Raw genomic sequence first — 23,858 nt, 5'->3', positions numbered from 1 at the left:
ACCTTCCAAGAAAAGAGAGGAGGGTGAGCACAGGCAGCTTGAGACAGCGTCTCAGGAAAGTAGTGCTTTTCCTGAGGACTGCCCTGTGTCCCAGTTCTCCTTGCTATTTGTGCATGAAGCCCTCAGAAGGAAAACCCAGCCTCCTGCTCCAAGTAAGGGCATTGACCAAGCAGCCCCCAGGGCTCTGCCTGAAAGGAAGAAAAGGAAAAAAGGAAAAGAAAAAAAAAAGTAAGAAAAAGCATTGCAAAGCAACAGAGAAATAAGCATGAAAGAAAGAAAAAAATATTAAATAGCAAAAGGAAAAGCAAAGAAAATCCAATTGGAAAGAACAAAGAAAAAGAAAACTCTCTGGAAGGAAGAAAATAATGCCTTCAGGCATCTACCCTCTCCCCAGAAACTTCTTACGTCCAAAGAGCTTCTGCAGTGGGACCATGTGCAGGACAGCAGGCTTAACTCCTTAGGGTGCAAGGCCAAAAAAGCTTGGAGGCTGCAGCTCCAGGCCTGCCACAGGATGTCACAGCAGCCATCACCCGGGCTCCCACAACCTGTGTGCTGTCACAGTGCGTTTCCATGATGACGACGGGCCCCGCAGCCGCTCACCAGCCCTGCGCCTCACAGCAGCCCTGGAAGCAGACAAACTCAGCCTCATCCCGCTCTGGATTATGCTGAAGTGCTACTATTCAGCATTACTGCTAATTGTGAAGGGTTACCCTTCTGCATTAGGTTTTAGGGTCACTATTTTGGATTACGTTTAAAGGTGAAATGTTACCAATTTCTTCTAGTGCTAAGGTTTAAGGAAAACCCTTTAGGTTACAGGTGAGTGTTCGGGGCCAGTGTTTAGGATGAAGAGGTACCATATTAAATTAGGATGAAAGGCTTCCCTTTTGTGGTTTAACGCTTCTGATATTGGATTAGAGTAAAGGATTCCCACATGGGGGTATGGTTAAGGGCTACCCTCTTGTGTTAGTATTAAGGGCTGCCCTTTTTTGATTCGGGTTAAGGCTTTCCCAGTTGCATTAACAGTAAACGGTTACGTGCTATCCATTTGGTGAGGGTTACATATTACCTGTTTGCTTTAGAGTGAAAGATTTCAGGTTTATGCATTTGAGTTAGTGATATGAGTTACACTACAGAGTAAGTGGTAGGCATAAGACAGTTAACAGGCAGACAGTTAACCTGCTGGTTAAGGGTTACATTTTCCTAGCAGGCTTAAAGAAAACCCATTAAGCAGGAGGGCAAAGTGTTAACATTATTAGACACGATTACACGCTAAGCCTTTCTTCTTTAAGTTTGGGGTTAAGAGCTTCACATAGGGGATAGTGTTAAGACCAAAGGGCTCAACATTTGGTTTAGAGGCAAGCCATCCTCTTGGGAAAAAGGAAAATAAACCAAAGAAAAGAACAGGAAAGAAAAGAATTAAGAAAATGAATAACAATAACAAACAAAGCAAAGCCAAGAAACATACTCTGAGAAGGAAAGGAATGCTTTCAGCAAAAAACAACATCATGCAAAGAAATGAGCAGGAAAGACAAAGGACCATCAGATATGAAACAAAGACAATGGAAAGCACAGCAAAAAGGCTCACTGCAGAAAAAGCAAAAAGGCTCACCGCAGAAAAAGCAAAAGGCAAATCAAAACAAAGAAGGAAAACAAACCAAAGCAAACCAAGATGAAGCAAACAATCCAAACAAAGGAAACAGATAAAAAAGCTCACCAATGCTTAGCCATGGAAAGAAAGAATGAAAACTGAAAAGCAACGCAGGGCCACGATACTAACAAAAAAACAAAGAGCAAACCAAAGCCAAGCAAAACCAGGAAAAATAAAAGAAAGACGAAGGACTGGGAAGCCAAGGAAAGCAAAGCTAAATCCCTTGAAACCCTCACAAACACAGGGGAATACGCTTAGGACAGAAAAAGTTAGTTCAAAGAACAGAAACAGACGGGGAACGAAAATCAACAAAACTGAAAAGAAACCAATGCACTGCAGTGCAGAAGGAGCAGGACACCAAGGCAGAAACAACAGAAGAACAACCAGGAAAACAAACAGAGTAAACCAACATCAACCCATCCAGAAGCAGCAGCAGCAACACGAAAAAGCAAAGGAAATGAATACATGGTCATGGCAAAGCAGAGATGACCACCGAGTCTGCAGGAGGCCAAAATCTTTGCATCCGTGCCTGGGAGGAGGAAGGGGTAGCTGCTGGGCATGCTGCTACCTCCACCAGAGATGAGCCTTCAGGGTCGCCAGCCCAGAAGGAGTCTGTGGCTGCCAGTTAGAACAAAGCATCTCTCTGCAGGAAGGCAAAACACTTGCTTTACTTAGTGGTAAAATAGTAGAAATGCAATAATACAACTATCTTTTACTGTAACTGTAAATCCCAGGGTTTTCGACCTGAATCAACATGCATAGAGAACAGTCCCATGAAAGAACAAACAGAAACCTGAACAGAAAAGCCCTGCATCCAATCCAGATGCCTGTTGAACTAATACACAGTGCAAAACAGTTGGATTCTTCAGAGGGAAACACTGTCTTCAGCTGCCTCAGTTAAATCTATCCAAAATTATCTTGCAGGTTCTTAGTTCCTTACCATTCTTTCCTTCCCCACACTTCAAAACTACAAGCAGCTAGAACAACGTTCTCTGTAGAAATCCAGGACAGAAGAGTCCTGGTGGATCAGTATCAAGCCCATCTCACAGGAGGCCAACGCCCACTATTTCCTGTCTCATCAACACAGATCTTTGGCAGCATTCAATTGTCTTCCCTGTCATCAAAACCGGTATTTCAAAGCAAGTGAATCTAGCCTGTAAAAGCACATTTAGCCTCCTACAGCAATGCAGTAGTTTTGGGGATTGAGTTTGAGAACACATCTTTAGGCAAACACACCAATTTCCATGTGTCTGAACGTGCAGCCACCCCGACGCAGTGATCCTCCTTCCACAGCTGCAGACCCTTTCATTCCACATAGTGACCTCACAGGGGCAGAACGAACAGCTGTCTCCCTGCAACAAGAAGGAAACAAACAAACAAACAAAAAAAATAAAGGAGCACAGCCCCATGTCCAAGACTGTGTAAACTCCATGTATTCCAGTGACTGGAAGTAATCTGCAATATCAGCCTTCACCCTGGCATCACAGGCCCTTGTTGACCTATGACAGCAGTCTTGGTACAGGATTCATTGTGTTATACCCCGTTACCAAAGACATGATACCTGTGAGTGGGTAACACAACAACGGAGGTGAAGCCTGAGCCAGCAGTTTTCCTTACTGTCTCACTTATCTTCCTGAAAAATAGATAACCTCATTGCCCCTACTGCAAAAAGACATTTAGACACAAACTTCCATTCACTTTGACTGTGTTTGCAAGGATCTTATGAAGGAAAAAAATGGTTTCTTCTACAGTTAGCCAGAATAGGGGCTTCTTTGAAAGAACAACAGTGTGCAGACACTACTGCAAGCCCCCTGGCATCCTTCTGCTGTGCTTATGTAGCACCTGGAGCAAGCAGGTACTGTACAGCTTGTGAGGGATAACACTGCTCAGATAACAAGCGAGGGTGTGAGAAAACATGTCAGTAGGAGCAGTACACTCATAATGCAGCAACAAAGACCGGAGCACTGTGAGACAGGTAGCAGAGCACTTTTGTTAGTGGTCAATGTTAACCCCATCCAGTCAGTGCTGAGCAGAATGGGGACAAAGGGTAGACTCCACAAACTGAAGATAATGTTTCCTCCTGGCTCAGCTATAATCATTTCTTTGGGTTTTTTTTTTTTCCTGTTCCTTGGTTTTGGTAAGATGCTAATAATTTATGCAAACTCCCCCATACACTACCAATTTCCATCCAAGGATGATATAAAGACTGCGATAAGCCCTTCTTCTGGACATACAATTTTAGAAACGAAATCTGTTAGAGATTTTGTGATGCAGATAGATATGGGCAATAAAAGCGGAGGCAGAGAAAAAAAGAGCTGGCTTGCATGGCAGCAGGTAAACAATGTACCCAGGAAAAACACTTGTCTGTAACACTCACACCTGTATCTCATCCCACATAAGACCCAGAACATTACAACTTTAAAGTAAAAGTCTAACTCATCTATACTGTGTTGAGCCTCTAAGCTGTCTTTGCTCCTCTGCTTCTGTAATCTAAGCTCACTGTCTTTCTACTTAACAGGCAAACCTCATCATAAGAAGACAATATGCAAACTATGGGTGGAGTATGTATGTAGCCAAATTATTAAAAGAATTTTTTACTATGAGACAACAAACATATGTGAGGCAATGCTGTCTGAACTGGAAACAAGTGACTTTAACATACATACCAAAAAACTAGAAATCAAGTTTTACCATATTTGAGAATTTCTGGTTATGTAGGTTATGTAGGAATTAACTTAAGCTGCGTAGGAAAATCTGGGATGCCACATGAACCAGCCAGACCTCCAACCCCATCCCTCTGCATTACACAAAGGAAAAGGATAGGTTACCATTTATTTCACATAAAGAAAAGCAAGATAATCCTAAATTACTGAAAATCACCACGCTTGATTTTACAAATCAGGATGTAACATAGTAACTCTTCTCTCTAGCAACCAAAAAAGATAAATAGCAGAGGAATAATTGATTCAGAGGTCTGGAAGAGAAATACTGACATACTAAAAGCATGAGACAAATCCAGTATAGTTCAGACATAGCTGAAAGCTGTTGTCAGCCAAAGCCTCAGCAGTTACCAACATGCTCTGAAGATCCACTCCACTGGAGTTTCCTGAGCGAGCCCACGACACGGGTAAGCATCCTATTTACTCTCTTTGTCTCGCTGTGCCTAACTCTCTTGCTTATTTTGCTATTATAACATCTTAATATTATTTGATTATATAATATTCCTTTATATAATTGTCATTGATTATACAGATGTGTTAATTTTTTAACTTGAACACAATGCCTGGCATTAAAAAAAAATAAAAATAATCATAAGTTGTTCTTGTTTGAATCAAAAAATGGGAGAAAATCACTCGGAAGCAGAACATTCACGATTTCTAAAATCACTGCCTTATGAAGGTAAGTACAAAAGCCTATCTGCTAACCAGCAACCAGCCCAGCAAAAACTACTGAAATTATCCATCAACAATGAAGAGGCAACAATACAAGGAAAAGTACATCAGCTGAATTATTCACGCTTTAGAATACCAAAAGGTTAGATCTGAACTACCTGAGCCCCCAGGGTCAGCCTTTCTCAAGCTACACGATCATCTACTGCAGCTGGGACTTATTCTCTGTGTTCCTAAGCCTACTTCTTCAGTAGATTGGAAAGACTGGTTGTATCAGCTATAAAATACCAAGAGTTCAGGGTTCTGTGTTACATGGAGTGAAACTTCATCTTAGCAAAGACGATTCTATTTTTGAAACAACCCACTGTTTCCTGTGGATAGTAAAAATAAAATGAAATCCAACAACAGCTTGTGCTCTTAGCCTGTACTCTCAAATGTAGTGACAGAGTGCTCTAGAGTGGAGGTAAGAATGACATGAGTCCTACAGCAGTTAAAAACATTTTAAAGATAACAACATTCCTCTGAGGCAGTAACAGCAAGTGCAGTACGCTCTCCCCCCACGCCCCTGCTCACACAAGTAACCTGCTGCTGGTTGTGGTCCTGCTTGGCAGGAAGCTGCCCTACACCCACCCCAAGCAGCCTCACCAGCACAGGGCAGCCTAAGCCCAGCACCAGGCAGGGCACCCTGCATGGCATCTGCCAGGCTGTGGCTGGCTCAGCTCCCATCCCGCTGTGCCTGCAGTCCCGCTAACCCCATGCTACAGCAGGTGCTGTGTCATCACAAGACAGAGTGGCGACAGAGGCATATTCTCTATGGGTTCTGCCCTATAAATGCCATCACACAACCTGGCACTCTGAAGTTTACATGGATTAACACCTTGTGAGCCCCTCTCTTCAAGGAGCTAATTCTACAAGTCTGATTCCCACAAAGGCTGTGGGGCGATGACAATTGGCACTGTGGCAGATACCCTATCCTAAGCAAGATTGTGCTCCTAAGACACTCAAATTAGTGTGGCAGAACCCTACCTTATTTTCTGTTTAATCTCTGTATCAATCTCACGTGGATCAAAATAACAGATTCAGCACCTGCAATGAGTCTAGATTGAGCAAAGCTTTCAACAGAGGGAGCAAAGAAATCAAGACAAGATGATGCAATGTGATGGAGTCAAAGCAGCTGGCCAACCAAACACAATGTGCACGCATTTCCAAGCTGAGTGTGTACCTGGAGTTGGGATTGTATCATTCACTACCAAAAGAATTCCTGAGTACCCTCATAAAGAAAGCTATATGCTAACATTACTGGAGTCAGTTTTCATAAGTTAGTCCTCTTTAAAATTCCTAGATGCTTGTTTGCTTAATATGCACCATTTACTTCTCCGAAGTTGCATTTCCTTTTGTCTTTCCATTTGAAGGGCTTTGAAAAACTCTTTGAAATAGAAATTCCATGATTACTGTAATACACTTGGGTAGGTATTTGGACTTTCATCCAAAGACATTCAGTGCATTTTACTAAAATAAAGAATACTCAAAAACTTACTCCAACAAATTCCCATTGATTTTTATACCACTGGTTTTGGATGTTACAAGCAGGAGGTAGCAAAACACAGCTATTCAGCAATCCCAGCAAGTCAGATGGGCTCTAGGGAGACAAGAAGGGCAGTAAGGTGACAAAATTGAAGGGATAGGCTACTTGGGGAGATTACAAAGAAGTTGCTAAGGTATGCAGGGAGGAAGTTAGGAAGGCAAAAGTCCAACTTGAACTCAGACTGGCCACCGCAGTAAGAGAGTAAGAAATCCTCTTATAAATATATCAATGGTAAGAGAAGGACCAAGGAGAATTTCCATCCTTTACTTGATGCAGCGGGGAGTGCAACCACTGAGGATAAGCAGAAGGCTGAGGTCCTCAATGCCTTCTTTACATCTGCCTTTAAAAGGCAGATCAGTTATCATCAGGGCACTTTGTGTCCCAATCTGTAAGTCTGGGATGCTACACAGAATACACCCCTGGTGATTCAGGTGGAGACAGAGAGCTCCTCCTCCATCTGGACTGTCACAAGCCCAAGGGACCGGGCTGAAAGGCAGGTCATACTTGTCAAACCTCATCTCCTTCTATGACTGGGTGATCAGCCTGGTAGATGAGGGAAGGGCTATTTATTGATGTAATCTGCCTAGACTTCAGCAAAGCCTTTTCCATGGTCTCCCACAGTATTCTCCTGGGGAAACTGGCTGCCCATGGCCTGGACAGGTATAGCCTTCTTTGGCTAAGGAACTGCTAGAGGGCTGCACCCAAAGGGTAGTGGTTAATGGAGCTAAATCCAGCTGGCAACCCCAGGGGTCGGTACTGGGGCCCATCTTGTTTGATATCTTTACTGATGACCTAGATGAAGGGATTGAGTGTACTCTCAGTATGTTTGCAGATGACTCCAAGTTGGGAGGTGGTGCTGACCTGCCTGAAGGCAGAGAGGCACTTCAGAGGGATCTAGAAAAGCTGGATCGCTGGGCTGAGGTTCAACAAGGCCAAGTGCCAGGTCCTGCACTTTGGCCACAACAACCCCATGCAGTGCTATAGGCTTGGGGCTGAGCAGCTGGATGACTGTGAAGAGGAAGGGACCTGGGAGTACTGGTTGATGTTCGGCTGAACAGGAGCCAACAGTGTGCCCAGGTGGCCAAGAGGGCCAACAGCATCCTGGCCTGCATTAGAAATAGTGTGGCCAGCAGCAGCAGGGAGGGAATCATCCCCCTGTACTCAGCTCTGGCCACACCTCAAGTACTGTGTCCAGTTTTGGGCTCTTCACTACAAAAAAGGCACTGAGGCCCCAATGTCCAAAGAAGGGCAACAGAACTGATGAGGGGTCTGAAGCACAAATCTTATGTGGAGCGGCTCAGGGAGCTGGGATTGTTTAGTCTGGAGAAGAGGCAGCTCAGAGGAGACCTTACTGCACTCTACAATTTCCTGAAGGGAGGTTGTAATGAAGAGGAGGGGTTTGGCCTCTTCTCCCAGGTGACAAACAGGACCTAAGGAAACGGCCACAAGTTGTACTGGAGGAGGTTTAGGTTAGACCTCTCTGAGGTTTTTCTCTCAGAGTGGTCAGGCACTGGAATGGCTGCCCAAGGAGGTGGTGGAGTCGCCGTCCCTGGCAGTGTTCAAGGGGCATCTGCATGAGGAGCTACAAGATGAGATTTAGTGCTTGTGGTGACAATGGTGATGGGAGGATGGTTGGACTAGATGATCTTGTAGGTCGTTTCCAATCTTGCGATTCTATGATTCTATGAAATATCAATGCAAACAGTAATAAATTTCTTCCTTCTTCACAGATCTTAACAACTTGGTTTCCACTTCCTCTCAATACTCTCTCTTCATCCAGAGGCCAGCAAGTCCTCTTGGATGCTGTCAACGGTTTATGGGCTGGTTCAGCCTGGTTCTGTGACTAGCGGGGCGGAGGGATCCACAGATCTGCACCTTTGGAAAAGGGAAACAGGGGACCCAAAATAATTGAAAACAGCAGCAACGATCTCAGGAGAAACAAACTAATGTACTAAATACAGTATCAGCAAAATATAATGAGAGAGAGGGAGTGTGTGTGAAAGGTGGATTGGTCTCACCACAACGCTGAGGTGAGAAGTGCAGTCCAGTTGAGCTGATGAAGAAAAGCAGACAGAAGAGCAGACGGAGAAGTGCAGGCGAAGAAGAGAACATCAAGTGACCTTGCCGGGAGTTACATCTCCTTACTGACCGCAAAGCCCCCTGGGGAATGTAGTTGTTGTTCTCCTCCAGACAGGCACCCGGAACTTGAGCATCCACAGTCAAACCTCCAGTGCATTACATGATGTTATGATGTGGAATACAGATAACCAAAAATCATAAAACCATGACAGATGCTTTCAACTGCTCAGCAAAATTAAAAAAAAAAAAAAATCAGAGAAGCTGTTCTCTACTCTGGGAGCGTTCCAAAGCTTTCTGACCCAGAGTAAAACTAGGAAAAAAAAATGTGAGGTACCCAATTGTTAGAACTACCTTTTTTTTTTTTTTATGTGCACATTACATATTTTCACATTTATCAAGATTTCTTGGAGATCCTAGAGAAAAAAAACAAAGGACGTTCTTCCTCCTTTCTCCTATCACTTCACTACTACTTTGTGCTCCTCCATGACTGTGACACTACTAGCATATTCATTATTGCTTCTATTTTTAAAATAAGAAACATATATATTTTTTCCATGCAATTCCTTTGGAAATTAGTAATGGACAAACCTCAAGCTTTTGAGAGGTCTGAACTGGTCATGAAAAGCATCCCGAAACTCAGAGGCTTATCCAAAGCTAATCTGAAAATTTCCAAACGTCTTCGCTCTAGAGAGAGGCACAGAAACCCATTGGATCAGGACTCCCATCACTAACTGGGCTCACCTCTCTCAGTCTGGTCCCTCACCAAACATCCAGGACTGGTTTTTACCATGTCCTTGCTGAAGAGCACACAAGATACGCAAGCACACCGTTCTCCCTAGGAAAAACATGGCTCCTAGGCATCTACACTGCAAACCTATAAACAGATGTTTAAGTCTTATAGGAATCAGAACAACTTAAAACGTATGCCTGAGGCCCCTGTTTAGCAGTAACGGCTTGCTGAATTTGGGCTCACAATATGATTCCAACTTGTCACCTTCCTGCTTTCCAACTGCCTTCACTGTGCTTTGAAGCTAAGATCCAATGCCTTAATGCCCTTATGTAACAGCATCTACTTCATCAAACACAGAGGAAGGAGCATCTCAGTAACATACATCACACACCAGCCAGGCTGGTAAAGATAGGTAACTCTTCTGTGACAGCTTCATCGGAACCTTATTGTATTAGCCTTGGTATCACCCGGAACTCATTCCATTCACTGCTTTGAGGGGTCAGAGCCTAAACTCTACTAAAAGGCCACATATCATCATGAAATCAGGTACACCTGATACAACCACACCACTAAGGCTCCTTTGCTAAACTTCAGTGGTTCCCAATGCTTGCTTAAAAAAATAAAATCCAGCGAGAATATCAAGTGCCAACACTTTCCTCAGTATCCCAACATCCCTGCCTTGTCCATCTCTGGCCAGCAGGACTAAATTCAAAGCAGCGCAAACCACAATTCCACACAGGTAGCCTGAAGCTATGTTTAATCTTGCAGATCAGAGCTCAATAAACATTGGCTTGGCACAAGTCACTCACACAGAACAGTGGCTCTGCTATCACCAGTACCTGCTATACATCAAGAAGGAATGTGCTGAGGAAAATGAACACAGCAGCATACAACATAGAGTTCCTCATGACTGTCAGCACTGAAAGCAAAGCAGGCTGAAGAAAAAACCTCAGGTAAATCCATAGAGGACAGCAAAGCAAGGAGGACGAAGGACATGGACTGATCCTGAACCAAACACATTAGACAACAAGAGCCTTGAGAGGACTAGTTGGTTACACAGATAAACAGTACGCACGCCTGAAATGGTGATTTCTTCTGAAGACTCTAGTGTGTTCCTCATCAAGAAAAAAGATAATACATTAAAAAAAATCAGGATGGATATAATTTGAAAATTCTTTTCAACTGACCTGGCATCCTGGGACAAACTGAAGACTAGACAGGACACCAGTACAGAGAAAGAGAACCAACAGCATAGGGGGGTGCCACAGAGAAACCGGAAAGTGACCAAATCTTTGCTCAGATAGAAACTGCTGTGTAAGGCAGAAAGCTGATGGTGATACCTTCTGCCAATGAGGAGCACAGTGGGAGGATGAGGATGGATGATATCTGCAGCACAGACATTCACAACGTGGCATAGCCTAACACAGAGCTACAATTCCAAAGTGATTATAAGGTTTTATTTAACAATGCTGTTGTGTGGGACGATTCAACTGCTTCAAGCTCAAACAAACTGCAAGTGACTGATTAATCAATAAATCTCAGCAACCTCAAAACCTGATTGTCTTGGAAAAAATAAACAGAACACGCCATCTCAAATAACATATAATCAATCTACAGAATTTAATCCAGCAGGCAGTCCTGTGGCCAAATTTTGTGCTGGCAGCAGACTCTTCTTATGACCATTAGGAACATTCCCAGTTACAGAGCTACCACAACTTGGGCAGAAAATATACAGACCCACCTGGGAGAATAGAAAATAAAGAAGCAATTTACCCTCCCCTTATCCAACTCCTCTCTCACATTTAGAAGTGAAACTACAACTTTAAATGCCAGGAAAAAATGAGGGAAAAAAAAAAAATCATCTGGTATTTTCCAGGCAAACACCAAGATCATAGAATCACAGAATGTCCCAAGTTGTACGGCATCCACAAGGATCATCAAGTCCAACCTCGTGCTCCAGGAAGGACCACCCAAACACAAACAGTCTTTAAGCTGCAGCAGCTCAGGACCAGGCCCACAGCCCTGGGGAGCCTGCTCCACAACCACTGGTATCAGATGCAGCAAGCACAGGGAGCAGGCAGGTAGGCACAGCAAAGCAGCAAAGACCAATCTCTGAGAGGGGGCCTGCTTACAGAAGTAAACCTGGGGCCTACCTACAGAAAGCCCACACCTTTCACTTCCAATAAAGCTCCACCATTTTGACAGCCAAAACAGAAACCAGCATTTCACTTCTCATGAGTCTTCCCTGAACTCCCAAATAAATGGTTACTTGAGATGCCCTATTGCACTGCAACTGCTCATAATTAACAATCAAAATTATATCTTTCATGACATAAGAAGCTCAATTCTGCTTGATGGTAATGACAGTCTTTTCAACTGGCCTGGCATCCTGGGGCAAACTGACAATTAGACAGGATACCAACATAGAAAAAGAGAACTAACGGCATAGGGGGGTGCTACAGAGGAACTGGAAAGTGACCAAACCTCTGCTCAGGTAGAAACTGCTGAGTGAGGTAGAAAGCTGATGTGTCCTTTCATGTTATGAAAATCACAGTTGGCTTTCTGACAGTCTCCTGGATGATTCTCCCAAAAGCACCCTGCACTTATTCTGAAGAGAGAAAGAAAGGAAGGCTCATGGAAACAGGCACACAAGGCCTGCAAGTGTTCCAGATCATGCCAGAGATAGGACCACCACAGTGCCAAAACACAATTTATCACTAAAGGAAACATTTGAGAGCATATTCACAACTTCTGCATAAGCTGTAATGATTCAGCATATTTAGCTTTCTTATCATTCAGTTGGAGAGGGCAGATGCTCTCACACATCAACCAGCAAGCACTTGGAGGAGCCAGCCCTCTGGTTTTTTCAGTGACAGACATCACTACTGCTGGCTCTGACACCTTACCATGAGATGCTTCAGTTTACTAACGTGGACTTCATTCTTTCCATCAGCAGCTACTCCTAAATTGACCTTCATTCATACAGTGACACCATCAACTTCTAGCACAAGCTGACCTGCAAAACAGAGAAAAGAAAACGGGATGGCAACAAACACAGAGATAACAGAATCACAGAATGGCCAGGGTTGAAAGGGACCTCAAGGATCATGGAGCTCCAACCCCCCTGTCACATACAGAGCCACCAACCTCCACATTTAATACCAGACCAGGTTGCCAAGGGCCCTATCCAACCTGACCTTCAACACCTCCAGGGATGGACAGCCATCCACAACCTCTCTGGGCAGCTGTTCCAGCACCTCACTGCTCTCTCTGTAAAGAACTTCCCCCTGACATCCAACCTGAATCTTCTCTCCCTCAACTTCAAATCATTTCCCCTTGTGCTGCTGTTATCTACCCTTTCAAAGAGTTGATTCCCCTCCTGTTTGTAGGCTCCCTTTAGGTACTGAAAGGCTGCAATGAGCTCACCCCGCAGCCTTCTTTTCTCCAGGCTGAACAAGCCCAACTCCCTCAGCCTGTCTTTGTAGGGGAGCTGCTCCAGACCCTTATCGTCTCCATAACGTGTTAATATTCTTTAACAAAAAAAGCAACGACAATACGGAAGGGCAGCTGCAGCAACGTATCAGTACATAAAGAAATGTACATAAAGAAGCCCAGCCCGGCCGCGGCGCCCCCCCCACCCCCCCGGAGCCGCCCGGCCGCGGCGCCCCCCCCACCCCCCCCGGAGCGGCGCAGCACGGCCCGGTCCGGCCGTGTGTGACAGAACACACACACAAAAAAAAAGCAAATAAGAAAGAAAGCCATAACATAAGTAACGGCAGAAACACCAGTGGAATGGGAGTATATTACAAAGGTAAGAAAAGGACTGCTCACCATCTCCAAGGATTTACACCCACAGAACTGACTCCGGAGTGGAGAAACTTCCAGAAAGAAACCCTTCCCCCGTGGCAATCAGCCCTTAAACGAGCTCTGAGAGGGGCAGCCAGGCTCCACCCCTTCCAGCCACGGAGCTGCATTGCGTTCACCTGTGCTCCCAGGGCTGACCGGGTCCTTACCTCAGGTGCTCAATCAGTGGTTCAGGCTGGGATTCAACACTTCTTATACAGCATAGCAAAGCAAAGCAATAGATGAAAGAAAAACAACAAAAGAAAACTAGCAGGATTCTAGATGAAATAACACAGAAAACCTGAGGAAGCAAGGCAGAAGGCTAGGTTATGGCTGTGTGTCTGTCTGAACAGCTGCTCGGTGCACCCATCACAGACAGCTACATAGAACTGGGCTCCAGAAGCACTGACAGCTCCTGTCAGCTTCAGTATTAAAGCAATCTGATAAACTTCCAATTCCATATTTCAAGTACTTCAAAGAAAAAAGCATTAAAGCTGGCAAACATATGATGGCTTCAGTTAACAAACACGAAGTTAAATGGCACTTAAGGAAATAAGCATCCTTAAATTACTGCACCTCTTTTAGTTTATCCAGAGAGGCTTCTAGCTCCTTTAGAGCTTCTTCTCATTCCCGGAGCTGGAAAAAATCAAGGAAAAAATGTTGAAACGGCTCCAAAACCTGTCCAATTTTCACCTAATCCCAATTTTGCCCTGCAGATGGGGTATTGTTTTTATTTACGGTGTTACACAACAGGTGACTAAAGTAACTGATGTAGCTTTGAAGTAATATCATTCCATAAAATATACTGTTTTTCTTTGAAATCTCTCTCTGAAATGAATTAATTCATACATACATTGTAGGAGGAATTTTACTAGCTGTGGGAATGGAATGTTGTATTCTGTAACTTATCCTTAGAAATAAGAAGAAGTAAAATTAGAAGTAAAATATTATGTATGTTAGCAGCACGTTTTAGAAACATTTTTTTACTGAATTATGTGATTAATTCTTTCTTGCAAAACTGGAATAGTTGTTAAATGTTCTAAACAATGAGACTTAGAGCGTGTTAGAGATTAGAAAACATATTGTAGAGTTGTTTTGTTAGGATAAGAAACTCCCAGCAAGAGAAAAACAGATTTAGCAAACACCAAAGAAGCCAGGGCCTCTACACAAGGCCGGACTGTCTCACTCTGTGAGAAGTTGGGATGTGACAGGCAGGCATCAAGATACTCCCCTGTCTTTCTTTCAAGCTTATCTTTGTAGAAAGAAGGACAAGCAGATATCTGCAGAATAATGATCAGGTGTGAAATAATTAACTACAGATTCACACTCACGCAGCAAAAATTTATGTTTGTTTAGTATTTCCAATGTTTAGTGAAGCATCAAGAAGATTGCGAACCTAAAGACCTCAGCCAATAAGGAACTAGGGAGAAGGAGATAAGCCAGGGAATAGGGAATTAAAGATGTAACTCTGTTTTCTATGTGCTCTCCTGCTTGCAGGAGGCCTGCCATTGCAATTGCAAATAAAACCTGCTTTATCAGAGATTCTGTCCTAGAAAATTATTTGGATATTTCCTATATTAGCCAAAGTCAATTGTAGGTTTGGATACAGCTGTAACTCCTTATTCTCCCTGAGAAACATAAGATCTGTGCCTCACTTCCAGCGTTAGGAAAGACTATCAATGAATATACAGATGTTATAATTAAGAAATATCCAGGAAAGTTAGGCTAAGTAAGATCATTGCTACAAGAGGATAATAAATGGAAAATGCTTACCAATGTTGTAGGCTCACACTATTTTCCACAAGGAACGATCTCCAGGAAAAGATCCTTCCTCAGTGGCAGTCAGCACTTAAATGGGATCTAGGAGAGGTGCAGACAGACTCCACCCCTTCCAGTAGTACAGGTGAATTACCTTCACCTGTGCTCCCGTGGCTGACACATTGCTTGTCTCGGGTGGTCAATCAGAGGTTCAGGCCATGATTCAGCAGTTCCCATACACTTAATGATACCCAGAACATCTTAAAGTAAGGTAGAACTTTTCAAATATCACCATTTAAGAGTGGCACAGGAACTGCACATTTGTAAGGCTTGGTTTTCTGTTGCTATCAGAAGTTCCATGCAGTGGTGAACATTTCAGTCTTGCCATTGTCTCTACTACTAGCTTCTTGTGATGTTTACTTCTATTTCTGATAGCTCAGCATGAGTGTCTGAGAGCTGAAAGGGACAGTCTCAGGGAGACAGTAGAAAATGAGCAAGAGAGTCTCCAAACTGAAATGGAGAGTTTCCAGGAGACACTCTGAGCAGAGAGGGAGAATCTCCAATCTGAGAGAGATGCCCTCCGGTCTGAGAGGGATATTCTCAAGTCTGAACAGGATGCCCTCTGAATCGAGAGAGACTCCCTGCAATCTCAAAGAGAGAATCTCCAGGTTGAGAAAGAGAGTCTCCTAGCCAGGAGAGAGAATCTCAAAACCTGGCAAGAGTGTCTCCACACTGAGAAAGAAAGTCTCCAAGCCGAAGGGGAAGATCTCCAAGCTGAGAGAAGGAGTCTCCAATCTCAATGAGATGCCCTCCGAATCGAAAGAGACTCCCTGCAATCCAAACTCAACACCCTCCCGTCTGAACGGGACACCATCCAATCCTAACCGAGACACCCTCCAATCTGAACTAAATGCTCTCATAATTAAACAAGACAGACTCCGAGCCGAGCTGGAGGGTGAGAGCATTGGAACTGACCAACCTGATCAACCACAGGAGGCACCACAACTGATGTCAGTTGCCCCTGTGAGAGGACGGAAAACAAGATGAATCTCAACTCAGTTAGAAGAGAAGAAAGAGGAGCAAAGAGGTCCAGAGGAGTGGCTCTGAGATCCAGGGGAAGCACCCCTGAGTCCAGGGGAGGGGCCCTCAGTAAGACCATGGTCATCAACGCCTATGAGGGCAACAAGAAGTCCTGAAAGAGTAAGAGGTAGCAAGATATTGTTACCATTGTTGATCGATCTCTGAAAATGAATGAAATTCGAAGTCTGAGAAAAGACTTTTCATGTCACCCAAATGAGCCTATTGCCACCTGGTTACTTCAATGCTGGGACAGTGGGGCCAACAGTGTGTGGCTAGATAAGATAGAGAGAAGCTCGCCAACTGGGTGGCATTGCTAGGGAATCAGCCATTGATAGAGGCATTAGTACATGCCAGAACCAGGCCTTCACCCTCTGGAAGAGGATGCTGTTAGCTGTAAAAGAAAGATACCCCTTCAAAGACGATCTGATGCCTGAGAAAAAGAAATGGGCTGATATAGAAAAAGGCGTCCGTTATTTGAGAGAATATGCTGTGGTGGAAATGCTACATAGTCCCGATTTCATTCCTGATGAGCCAGACCAAGAGCATGATCCTGAGAGAGTCAGGTGTACACCAGATGTGGTGTACATTCACAAAGACTGCACCAGAAAGGTATGCCAGTACATTTGCAGCAATGTATGGCAGAGGAGAAAGAAGACCCCTTATAAGTGAACTGATTAATAAACTTCAAGACTTTGAGTTACATTTACACCCTCTACAAGTTTGTGTTTCAGCCATTGCAGAAGTAGCTGAAAAGCTGAACAGAATGGAAAGCAAACAAGAAGATATAATAGACAAACTGTCAACTGTGCCTAATGCTGATGGATCCAAGGTGGTAACAGATGCATCGAATGGGAACCAGAATTCCCAAAACAGCCTACTGGAGGGCCTGATCAACTTGGTTTCCTCCCAGCTGGTGTCATCCAATGTCTCTTCTATCAAAAGAAGACGTCCTCCTGCTTGAGCAAGTGACAACAGTAAGACTATGTCACATTTTGCCTTGTGGCATTACCTACATGACCATGGAGAAGATATGAAGAAGTGGCATAAACAGTTCAAGCTATGACTCAACAGTTCCCATTCACAGGGCCATTAAATGACAGATGTGTGTCACTGGGAGTTGTAGGTGTGCAAACAGCACTCTGCATACCCAGCTGTGATTTCAGCCTTCGCTGTCTGGGCTGCTCACACAGATCTCAGCATCTGCTGTGTCAGCACTGAGATCCGTGCTCCCCAGTCTGTTAGAAGAGTCACCAACCAGCACCAAGGACAGCCTGGGATCAAAGTGTGAGGACTATCACAGGTCATCCATCAGCCTCCCTTGGTAGACATTCACGTTATTCATTTCCTTTGCTCTGTGGCTGTATCAGCACTTTAAGAGCACAGCCTGAAGCTGTGATAGAGCGCCTGGGGAGGGGTGCAGCCCTGCAAGCACAGCTGGGGGCAGTTTGGCTGTGGGGTGGGGCAGAACCAGTCTCCACCCCTCCCTGACTCCATTTAAGGGCTGGGAAGCACAGGGGCAGCATCTGAACCTGGGGAGTGCTTCCTTTAGAGTGTGGGGGTGAGTCTTACTCAATGGGGTGGGTGATCCCTTCCCTATTTTAGGGCTGTGATCTTTCCCTTTTCTAGGGTCTCCTGACTACGTTGGAGGGCTGGCAGCCATCTGTACATGGAAACTGCTTCCTTTAGTGTGTGGGTGAGTGTTGGTCCTTGGAATGGGGTGAGTGGCTCTGTTTTTATTTCAGGGCTGTGATCCCCTCTTTGGGGGATCCTAATGTCATTTAAGGGTGGTAGCTGTAAGGACAGCATCTGAACCTGGAGACTGCTTCCTTTGGGGTGTGGGATTCCTGCTTTATTTCAGAGCTGTGAGCTCTGCTGTTCTGGGGGAATCTCAAGCTGGATTAGAGCAGCTGTATCTGCTATGTGCGTTGCTTTCTCTTCAACGCTTCTCACCTTGTAATCTCTAATCTGAGGCTCTAAACGTAGTTTGCCTGCTCCCACATCGTCCCACTTTATGGCTGTAATTCACAGTGCTATGTGTTAATTTCACCCATGCAGAGTTTAAGGGCATTCTATGCATCATTATGGTGTATTAAATTACGGTCTGCGTCTCTTCTGATTTCATTTCTCAGCTCGGTGGAGTTTAAGGATTTCCTGGGCTTTTCTTATCAGTGGTGTGAGATCTGTGCAGCAGGTAATGGAAAATCATGAGCCCCATGTTGGTGCACTGCTTGTGTGCAGGTAGGTTTGCCATGTGGTCTAACTCCCCCACAATGAATGTCCACAGCTGGAGCAGGTTGCTCAGAGCCTGACCCAGCCTTGCCTTGAAAGGGACAGTGCATCCACCATGTCTCTGGCAACCTGTTCCACTGCCTCACCACCCTCACTGTGGAAGACATTTTCCTTATATCTAACCTCAATTTTCCTTTTCTTTCCTTTAGGTATTGAAAGGCTGTTACCAGGTTACCTTGGAGCCTTCACTTCTCCAGGTTGAACAGCCCCAGCTCTCTCTCCTTATAGGAGAGCTGTTCCATCCCTCGGTTCATATTTGTGGCTGTGCTCTGGATGTGCTCCCACAGTTCCATGTCTCCCTGCACTGAGGACTCTGCATCTGGACGCAGCTCTCCAGGTGAGGCCTCACCAGCGCAGAGCAGAGGAACAGGGATCACCTCCCTTCACCCGCTGGCCGCACATCTTTGGATGCAGCCCAGGATGCGGTTGGCTTTCTGGGCTGGAAGGGCCCATTGCTGGTTTGTGTCCAGCTCCCACCCACCAGTACCCCAGGCCTTATGGGGCAGGACTACGCTCAGTCCTTTCATCCCCCAGCACATTTTGGTGGTGGGTGTTCCTTCATTCCAGATGCTGACCCTGCACTTGGATTTGTGCTCACTACTCAGCCTGTTGAGGTCCCTCTGGATGGCATCCTGTCCCTCTGGTGTGTCACTGCACCCCATAGCTCAGCATCATTAGGGTGCACTTAACCCCACTGTTTATGTCACTGATGAAGGGGCAATCCCAGATGTTTGTACAAACCGGGCATAGAACCCCTTGAGAGCAGCCCTGTGGAGGACATGGAGATCCTGGTAGATGAGAAGCTGGACATGAGCCAGCAGAGCATGCTTGCAGCTCAGAAGACCAACTGTATCCTGGGATGCATTAAAAGAGGGGTGGCCAGCAGGGAGAGGGAGGTGATCGTCCGCCTCTGCTCAGCTCTTGTGAGGCCCCATCTACAGCACTGCGTCCAGGCCTGGGGCCCCCCGGTGCAGGAAGGACGTGGAGCTTTTGGAGGGGGTCCGGAGGAGGGCACTGAGATGATCAGAAGGCTGGAGCACCTCTCCTATGAAGAAAAGTTGAGGGAACCGGGATTGTTTAGGTTGGAGGAGAGAGCTCCAGAGAGACCTCATCACAACCTTCCAATACTGAAAGGGAGGGCATAAGCAGGACGGGGAACGGCTGTTTGTGAGGGTGGATAGTGATAGGACAAGGGGAAATGGTTTTAAACTGAGACGGGGAGGTTTAGGTTGGATATGAAGAGGAAGCTTTTCACACAGAAGGTGGTGATGCACTGGAACATGTGCTTTAGAGTGACTTCCAGGAGGATCTGTTCTGCGATTTGTTCCCAGCAAGAGGCAAGACTGACATATTAGTAGTTCCTAGGGTCATCCTTTCTATCTGTCTATTACACCCGTAATAACAGGTGCGCTGTTGCCTTTTTTCTACTCACCAAGGACTTCACCTGACTGCCATGACTTCTCAAATACCATTGAGAGTGGCTCGGTGACTGCAGGGGTAAATTCCCTCAGAACTCTGGGACCCACCTCGTCGGGACGCAGGGACTCCTGGATGTTTGGGTCCTCAGGTGATTTAGAGCCTGATCTTCCATCACAGTGTGGAATGGGGAGGGGGGTTGGTGGGACTGGAATTGCTTCCTCAATCTCCACCTACAAAACCAAAGGTGAGGGCTGTGAAGACGAATGCAAAAACGTTGGGTACCTGAGCCTTCTCCTTGTCTGTTGTTCCCAGCTGCAGTGCTGCTGGTAAGCAGCACTGTGCAGAGAGCGTAGCCACGTTGCTCTGAGAAAGGAGCACTACAGCGCATGTTTGTGAAAGAGGCGCATATGCAGGGCAGTGCCTTCATTACTGTGTTGCATCCAACAGTGGCAGCGGAGAGCTGAGTGGCAGCTGCTCCAGAGCGCTGTAACGACTGCATGGAGGTGCGTGGGTCTTCATGAGAACAGCCAGGAACTGAAGTCTGCGTTTCCTGGGATGCCTCGGGACCTCACTTTGCTGACTGGTAATTGTCTGCTGAACAGGTAAGGGCAATGCACACCCACCAGTGTTCACCCATTCCATAGCATGGCACAACATGGTGCTCCCAGAGCTCTTATTGCACTTAATGGTGCTCAAAAGGCTGCCTGTCCTTTTCTTTCTGTGTTCTCCTTGTCTCTGGCCTTTCACTGCGTTGTTCTCCTTCCCTTTGCCTTGGCTGTTCCTATTACATTCTCTTGCCCTCCTGTTTTTGTGTTCCATGCCACATTCTCTTGGCTATTGCCCTTGGCTTTCTTTGCTGCATTCACTTCAGCATTCAGTTTTGGCATTCCCTGCCACATTCTCTCGCCCTCCTGTTTTGGCATTTCCTTCCGTGTTCTCGTGGCCATCATCCTCGGCATTTCCTCGCCCTTCTGTTTTTGTGTTCCATGCCACATTCTCTTCAGCATTTGGTTTTGGCGTTCCCAACAGCATTCTCTTGCCCTCCTGTTTTGGCATTTCCTGCCATGTTCTCTTGGCCCTCGCCTGGGCATTCCCTGCGGCATTCTCTTTGACCTCCTGTTTTGGTGTTCCAGCCACATTCTGCATTGGCCTTCTTTGTCGTGTTCTCTTTGGCCTCCAATTTTGGCACTTTCTGCCACATTTTCTCTTAGCCCTCGCCTGGGCATTCCATGCCATGTTCCCTTGGCCTTCCATTTCGGTATTTCTTGCTTTGTTCTCTTGTCCTTTGCCCTTGGCCTTTCCTGCTGTGGTCTCTTTGGCTGTATATTTTGGCCATTCCTGTTGCGTTCTCCTTGCCCTCACCTTGGCATTCCATTGGGTGCTCTCTTGGCTTTTTGCCCTTGCCTTAACCTTGGCTGTTTGCTTTGCATTTACCTTGGCTTTCCATGGGAGTTCTGCTTCCCTTTGCCTTTGGCACTCTGGGAATGGCTGGGAGGCAGCGTTCATGTTAACCTTGACCCGAACCCACAGCTGAATGGGAGTTCTCACAATAATTATGTTAACCTGCAGTGTATCTGTAAACCAAACCCTTAACCCAAAGTTAAAAACGTCCCTTACCCTAAATGCTGACATAAAAATAATGCCCCATATTTTCTGTCAAAGTAACCTTAATTGTAATTGTAGAGCAGAATACTGTTGTTAAACTAACTGTAACTTCAAACGTATAAATAGCATTAATTATATCCCTAACGCTCCCTTGTGTCATCATTAGAGCAACATGCGGCGGGTGCAGCCCTATATATGTGGGGCAGCGCCTTCATTACTGTATTGTGTTCAGCAGGTGGCAGCAGAGCCGCGGTCCTCCCGAGTGCCGTAACAACTGCACGGAGAGATGAGCGGGTCTTTATGGGAACAGCAAGGGACCAGAATCTTCATTTCCTGGGATGCCCCGGAACTTTACTTTGCCGTCTGGTAATCGTCTGCCCAGCAGGTAAGGGCAATGCACGCCCACCAGCGTTCACCCATTACTTAGCGAGACCAAGGTAGGGTTTCCAGAGCTCATTTCTACATTTCACGGTGCCCCGAATGCTGCCTGTCTTATTCTTCCCGCATTCTCCTTGCCTCTGGCCTTTCACTGCGGTGTTCTCCTTCCCTTTGTCCTGGCTTTCCCCGTTGTGTTCTCTTGCCCTTCCATTTTGTTGTTCCCCCTGGCATTCTCTTGGCCATTGTCCTCGGCCTTCTTTGCCACGTTCCCTTTGGCCTCCTGTTCTGGCGTTCCCTGCGACGTTCTCTTCGGTCTTCAGTTTTGGCGTTCCCGTCTGCGTTCTCTTTGGCCATTGCCCTTGGCCTTCTTTGCCACGTTCTCTTTGGCCTCTTGTTTTTGCATTCCCTACAGCGTCCTCTTTGGCCCCTTGCTCTGGCATTCCGTGCGACGTTCTCATTGGCTTCATTTTTGGCGTTCCTGGCTGCGTTCTCTTTGGCCGTTGCTCCTGGCCTTCTTTGCCACGTTCCCTTTGGCCTCTTGTTCTGGCATCCCTTACGGCGTTCTCTTTGGCCTTCAGTTTTGGCCTTCTTGCCGTGTTCTCTTTGGCCATCGCCCTTGACCTTCTGCATTGGCCTTCCATGCAATGTTCTCATGGACCTCGCCCTCCATTTTGGCCTTCTCTGCGTTGTTCTCTTTGCTCTCTGTTTTGGCGTTCTCTGCAGCCTTCTCTTCGGGCCTGACCTCTGCCGAGGCCTTCTCTTTGGTGTTACCACGCCTTCGCCGTCCCTTTGCCTTTGCTGTTGCCTTCCATTGTGTTTCATCTTTGCCTTTCTCCTCTGTTTTGGTGTTCTCTCGGGTGTTCTCCTTGCCTTTCGGTTTTGCCTTGGCCTTCCCTAACGGTCACTCTGAGCATAATCCCAATATACCTAACCCTAATACCTTCACCCTGATCCTAATGAGCTCTGAACCCCAAATGCAGTGCTAATTGTAACCATGACTGTGTAGATAACTGCAGTAACTGTCCAAACTAACCCTGAACCTACCCTTGAATTGGGCACTAAACCCATCTGTAACCTTCTGTGTAATACTAACAAAAACACTTACAGCTTCCCTGTTAAACACTCCTAACCCTAATATTACTCAATTTGTCAGAGTAGTGTTTGGCTCCCATGTTTTGTGGGGGTGGGCTTACGGTGAGCGTCGTTTGCGTCTCGGCCTTCCTCTTTCTAAAGCGTGTCTCTCTGTATTACAGGTGAAGATCCTTCGGTACTCCCAGTCGATGACTTGCCGCACTTTCCAGGCTTTCCACACTGACCGCCAGCTCGGTTCGGTCGAGCCATTACCCACATCCCCCGGTCCGTTCCCTTTCCATAGTCTTCCTTTCGCTCTGCCACAAGCCCCTACCACCGCCCAAGATCATCGCAGGCAATGTGGGGACGTGGCACTCAGTCTCATTATAGTTCATCCCATTGGCCTCAGCACAGCGATCCAACACACCCTTCCTTAGCCCCCTTCTACTCCCAGGCCAACCAACGCTTCCTTCCGATGCGATTTGTGTTCCTTCCCAGCCACTGTGAGACTCGTGCCCCTTTGTGGCCATTTTGAGAGTTGCGCTGACTTGAGCGTGTGCAATCAATTTATCTCAACCAAATTGGTGTTAGCTTTGCAGTCATTTTGCATCAACCAAAAATTGGCTTTGCATTCAATTTAATTCAACCAAATTGGCTTTAGTTTTGCATTCAATTAATGTAAACCAAATTGGCTTCAGCTTTGCCTTGCTTATGGGGTTGGGTTAGCTTTGCTTTGTTTGTTTCTAGCGCAGGGCTAACCCAACCCCATAACCAATGCTCAAGGCCTGTTGGAGGCAATCCGTGTTCCTTCCCGGCCAGTCTGAGACTCGTGCCCCTTTGTGGCCATTTTGAGAGTTGCGCTGACTTGAGCGTGTGCAATCAATTTATCTCAACCAAATTGGTGTTAGCTTTGCAGTCATTTTGCATCAACGAAATTGGCTTTAGTTTTGCATTCAATTAATGTAAACCAAATTGGCTTCAGCT

General features: G+C 45.8%; 1 protein-coding gene and 1 long non-coding RNA gene across 20 annotated transcripts in view; one reads left to right on the top strand and one right to left on the bottom strand.

Annotated features, from left to right (window-relative positions):
* Positions 1 to 13,433, bottom strand: part of LOC149913889 (uncharacterized) — a 28,453-nt gene extending 15,020 nt beyond the window's left edge. For 2 of the 16 annotated variants that reach the window (XR_016460783.1, XM_090128293.1), the window contains exons 1-3: positions 13,263 to 13,422; positions 12,338 to 12,447; positions 2,885 to 3,000 (exon numbers count right to left, since the gene is read on the bottom strand). Coding sequence is in view for 3 of the 16 variants with exons in the window: in XM_090128293.1 (XP_089984419.1) it covers positions 2,885 to 3,000; positions 12,338 to 12,409 (188 nt within the window). In the remaining 13 variants the exon portion in view is untranslated. Of the gene's footprint in view, positions 1 to 2; positions 3,001 to 12,337; positions 12,448 to 12,857; positions 13,048 to 13,262 lie in introns of those variants that run through there. The other 14 variants (XR_016460785.1, XR_016460792.1, XM_090128291.1 and 11 more) reach the window with 13 other exon arrangements.
* LOC149913888 (uncharacterized) lies at positions 13,112 to 23,348 on the top strand. Of its 4 annotated transcripts, none has more exons than XR_016460797.1 (6): positions 13,112 to 13,242; positions 17,739 to 17,805; positions 18,242 to 18,350; positions 19,838 to 19,968; positions 20,268 to 20,422; positions 23,057 to 23,348. It is a non-coding gene; the product is annotated as an uncharacterized LOC149913888 (long non-coding RNA). The 4 variants fall into 4 exon arrangements; XR_016460794.1 differs by lacking the exon at positions 23,057 to 23,348 and adding an exon at positions 21,661 to 21,747; XR_016460796.1 differs by lacking the exon at positions 23,057 to 23,348 and adding an exon at positions 21,658 to 21,740.
* Positions 23,349 to 23,858: the final 510 nt, after the last annotated feature.

Source organism: Phasianus colchicus, chromosome 33 (assembly GCF_987193195.1).
Source record: "Phasianus colchicus chromosome 33, bPhaCol1.hap1.1, whole genome shotgun sequence".
NCBI lineage: Eukaryota > Metazoa > Chordata > Aves > Galliformes > Phasianidae > Phasianus > Phasianus colchicus.
This window is presented reverse-complemented; position numbering and strand designations above follow the sequence as displayed.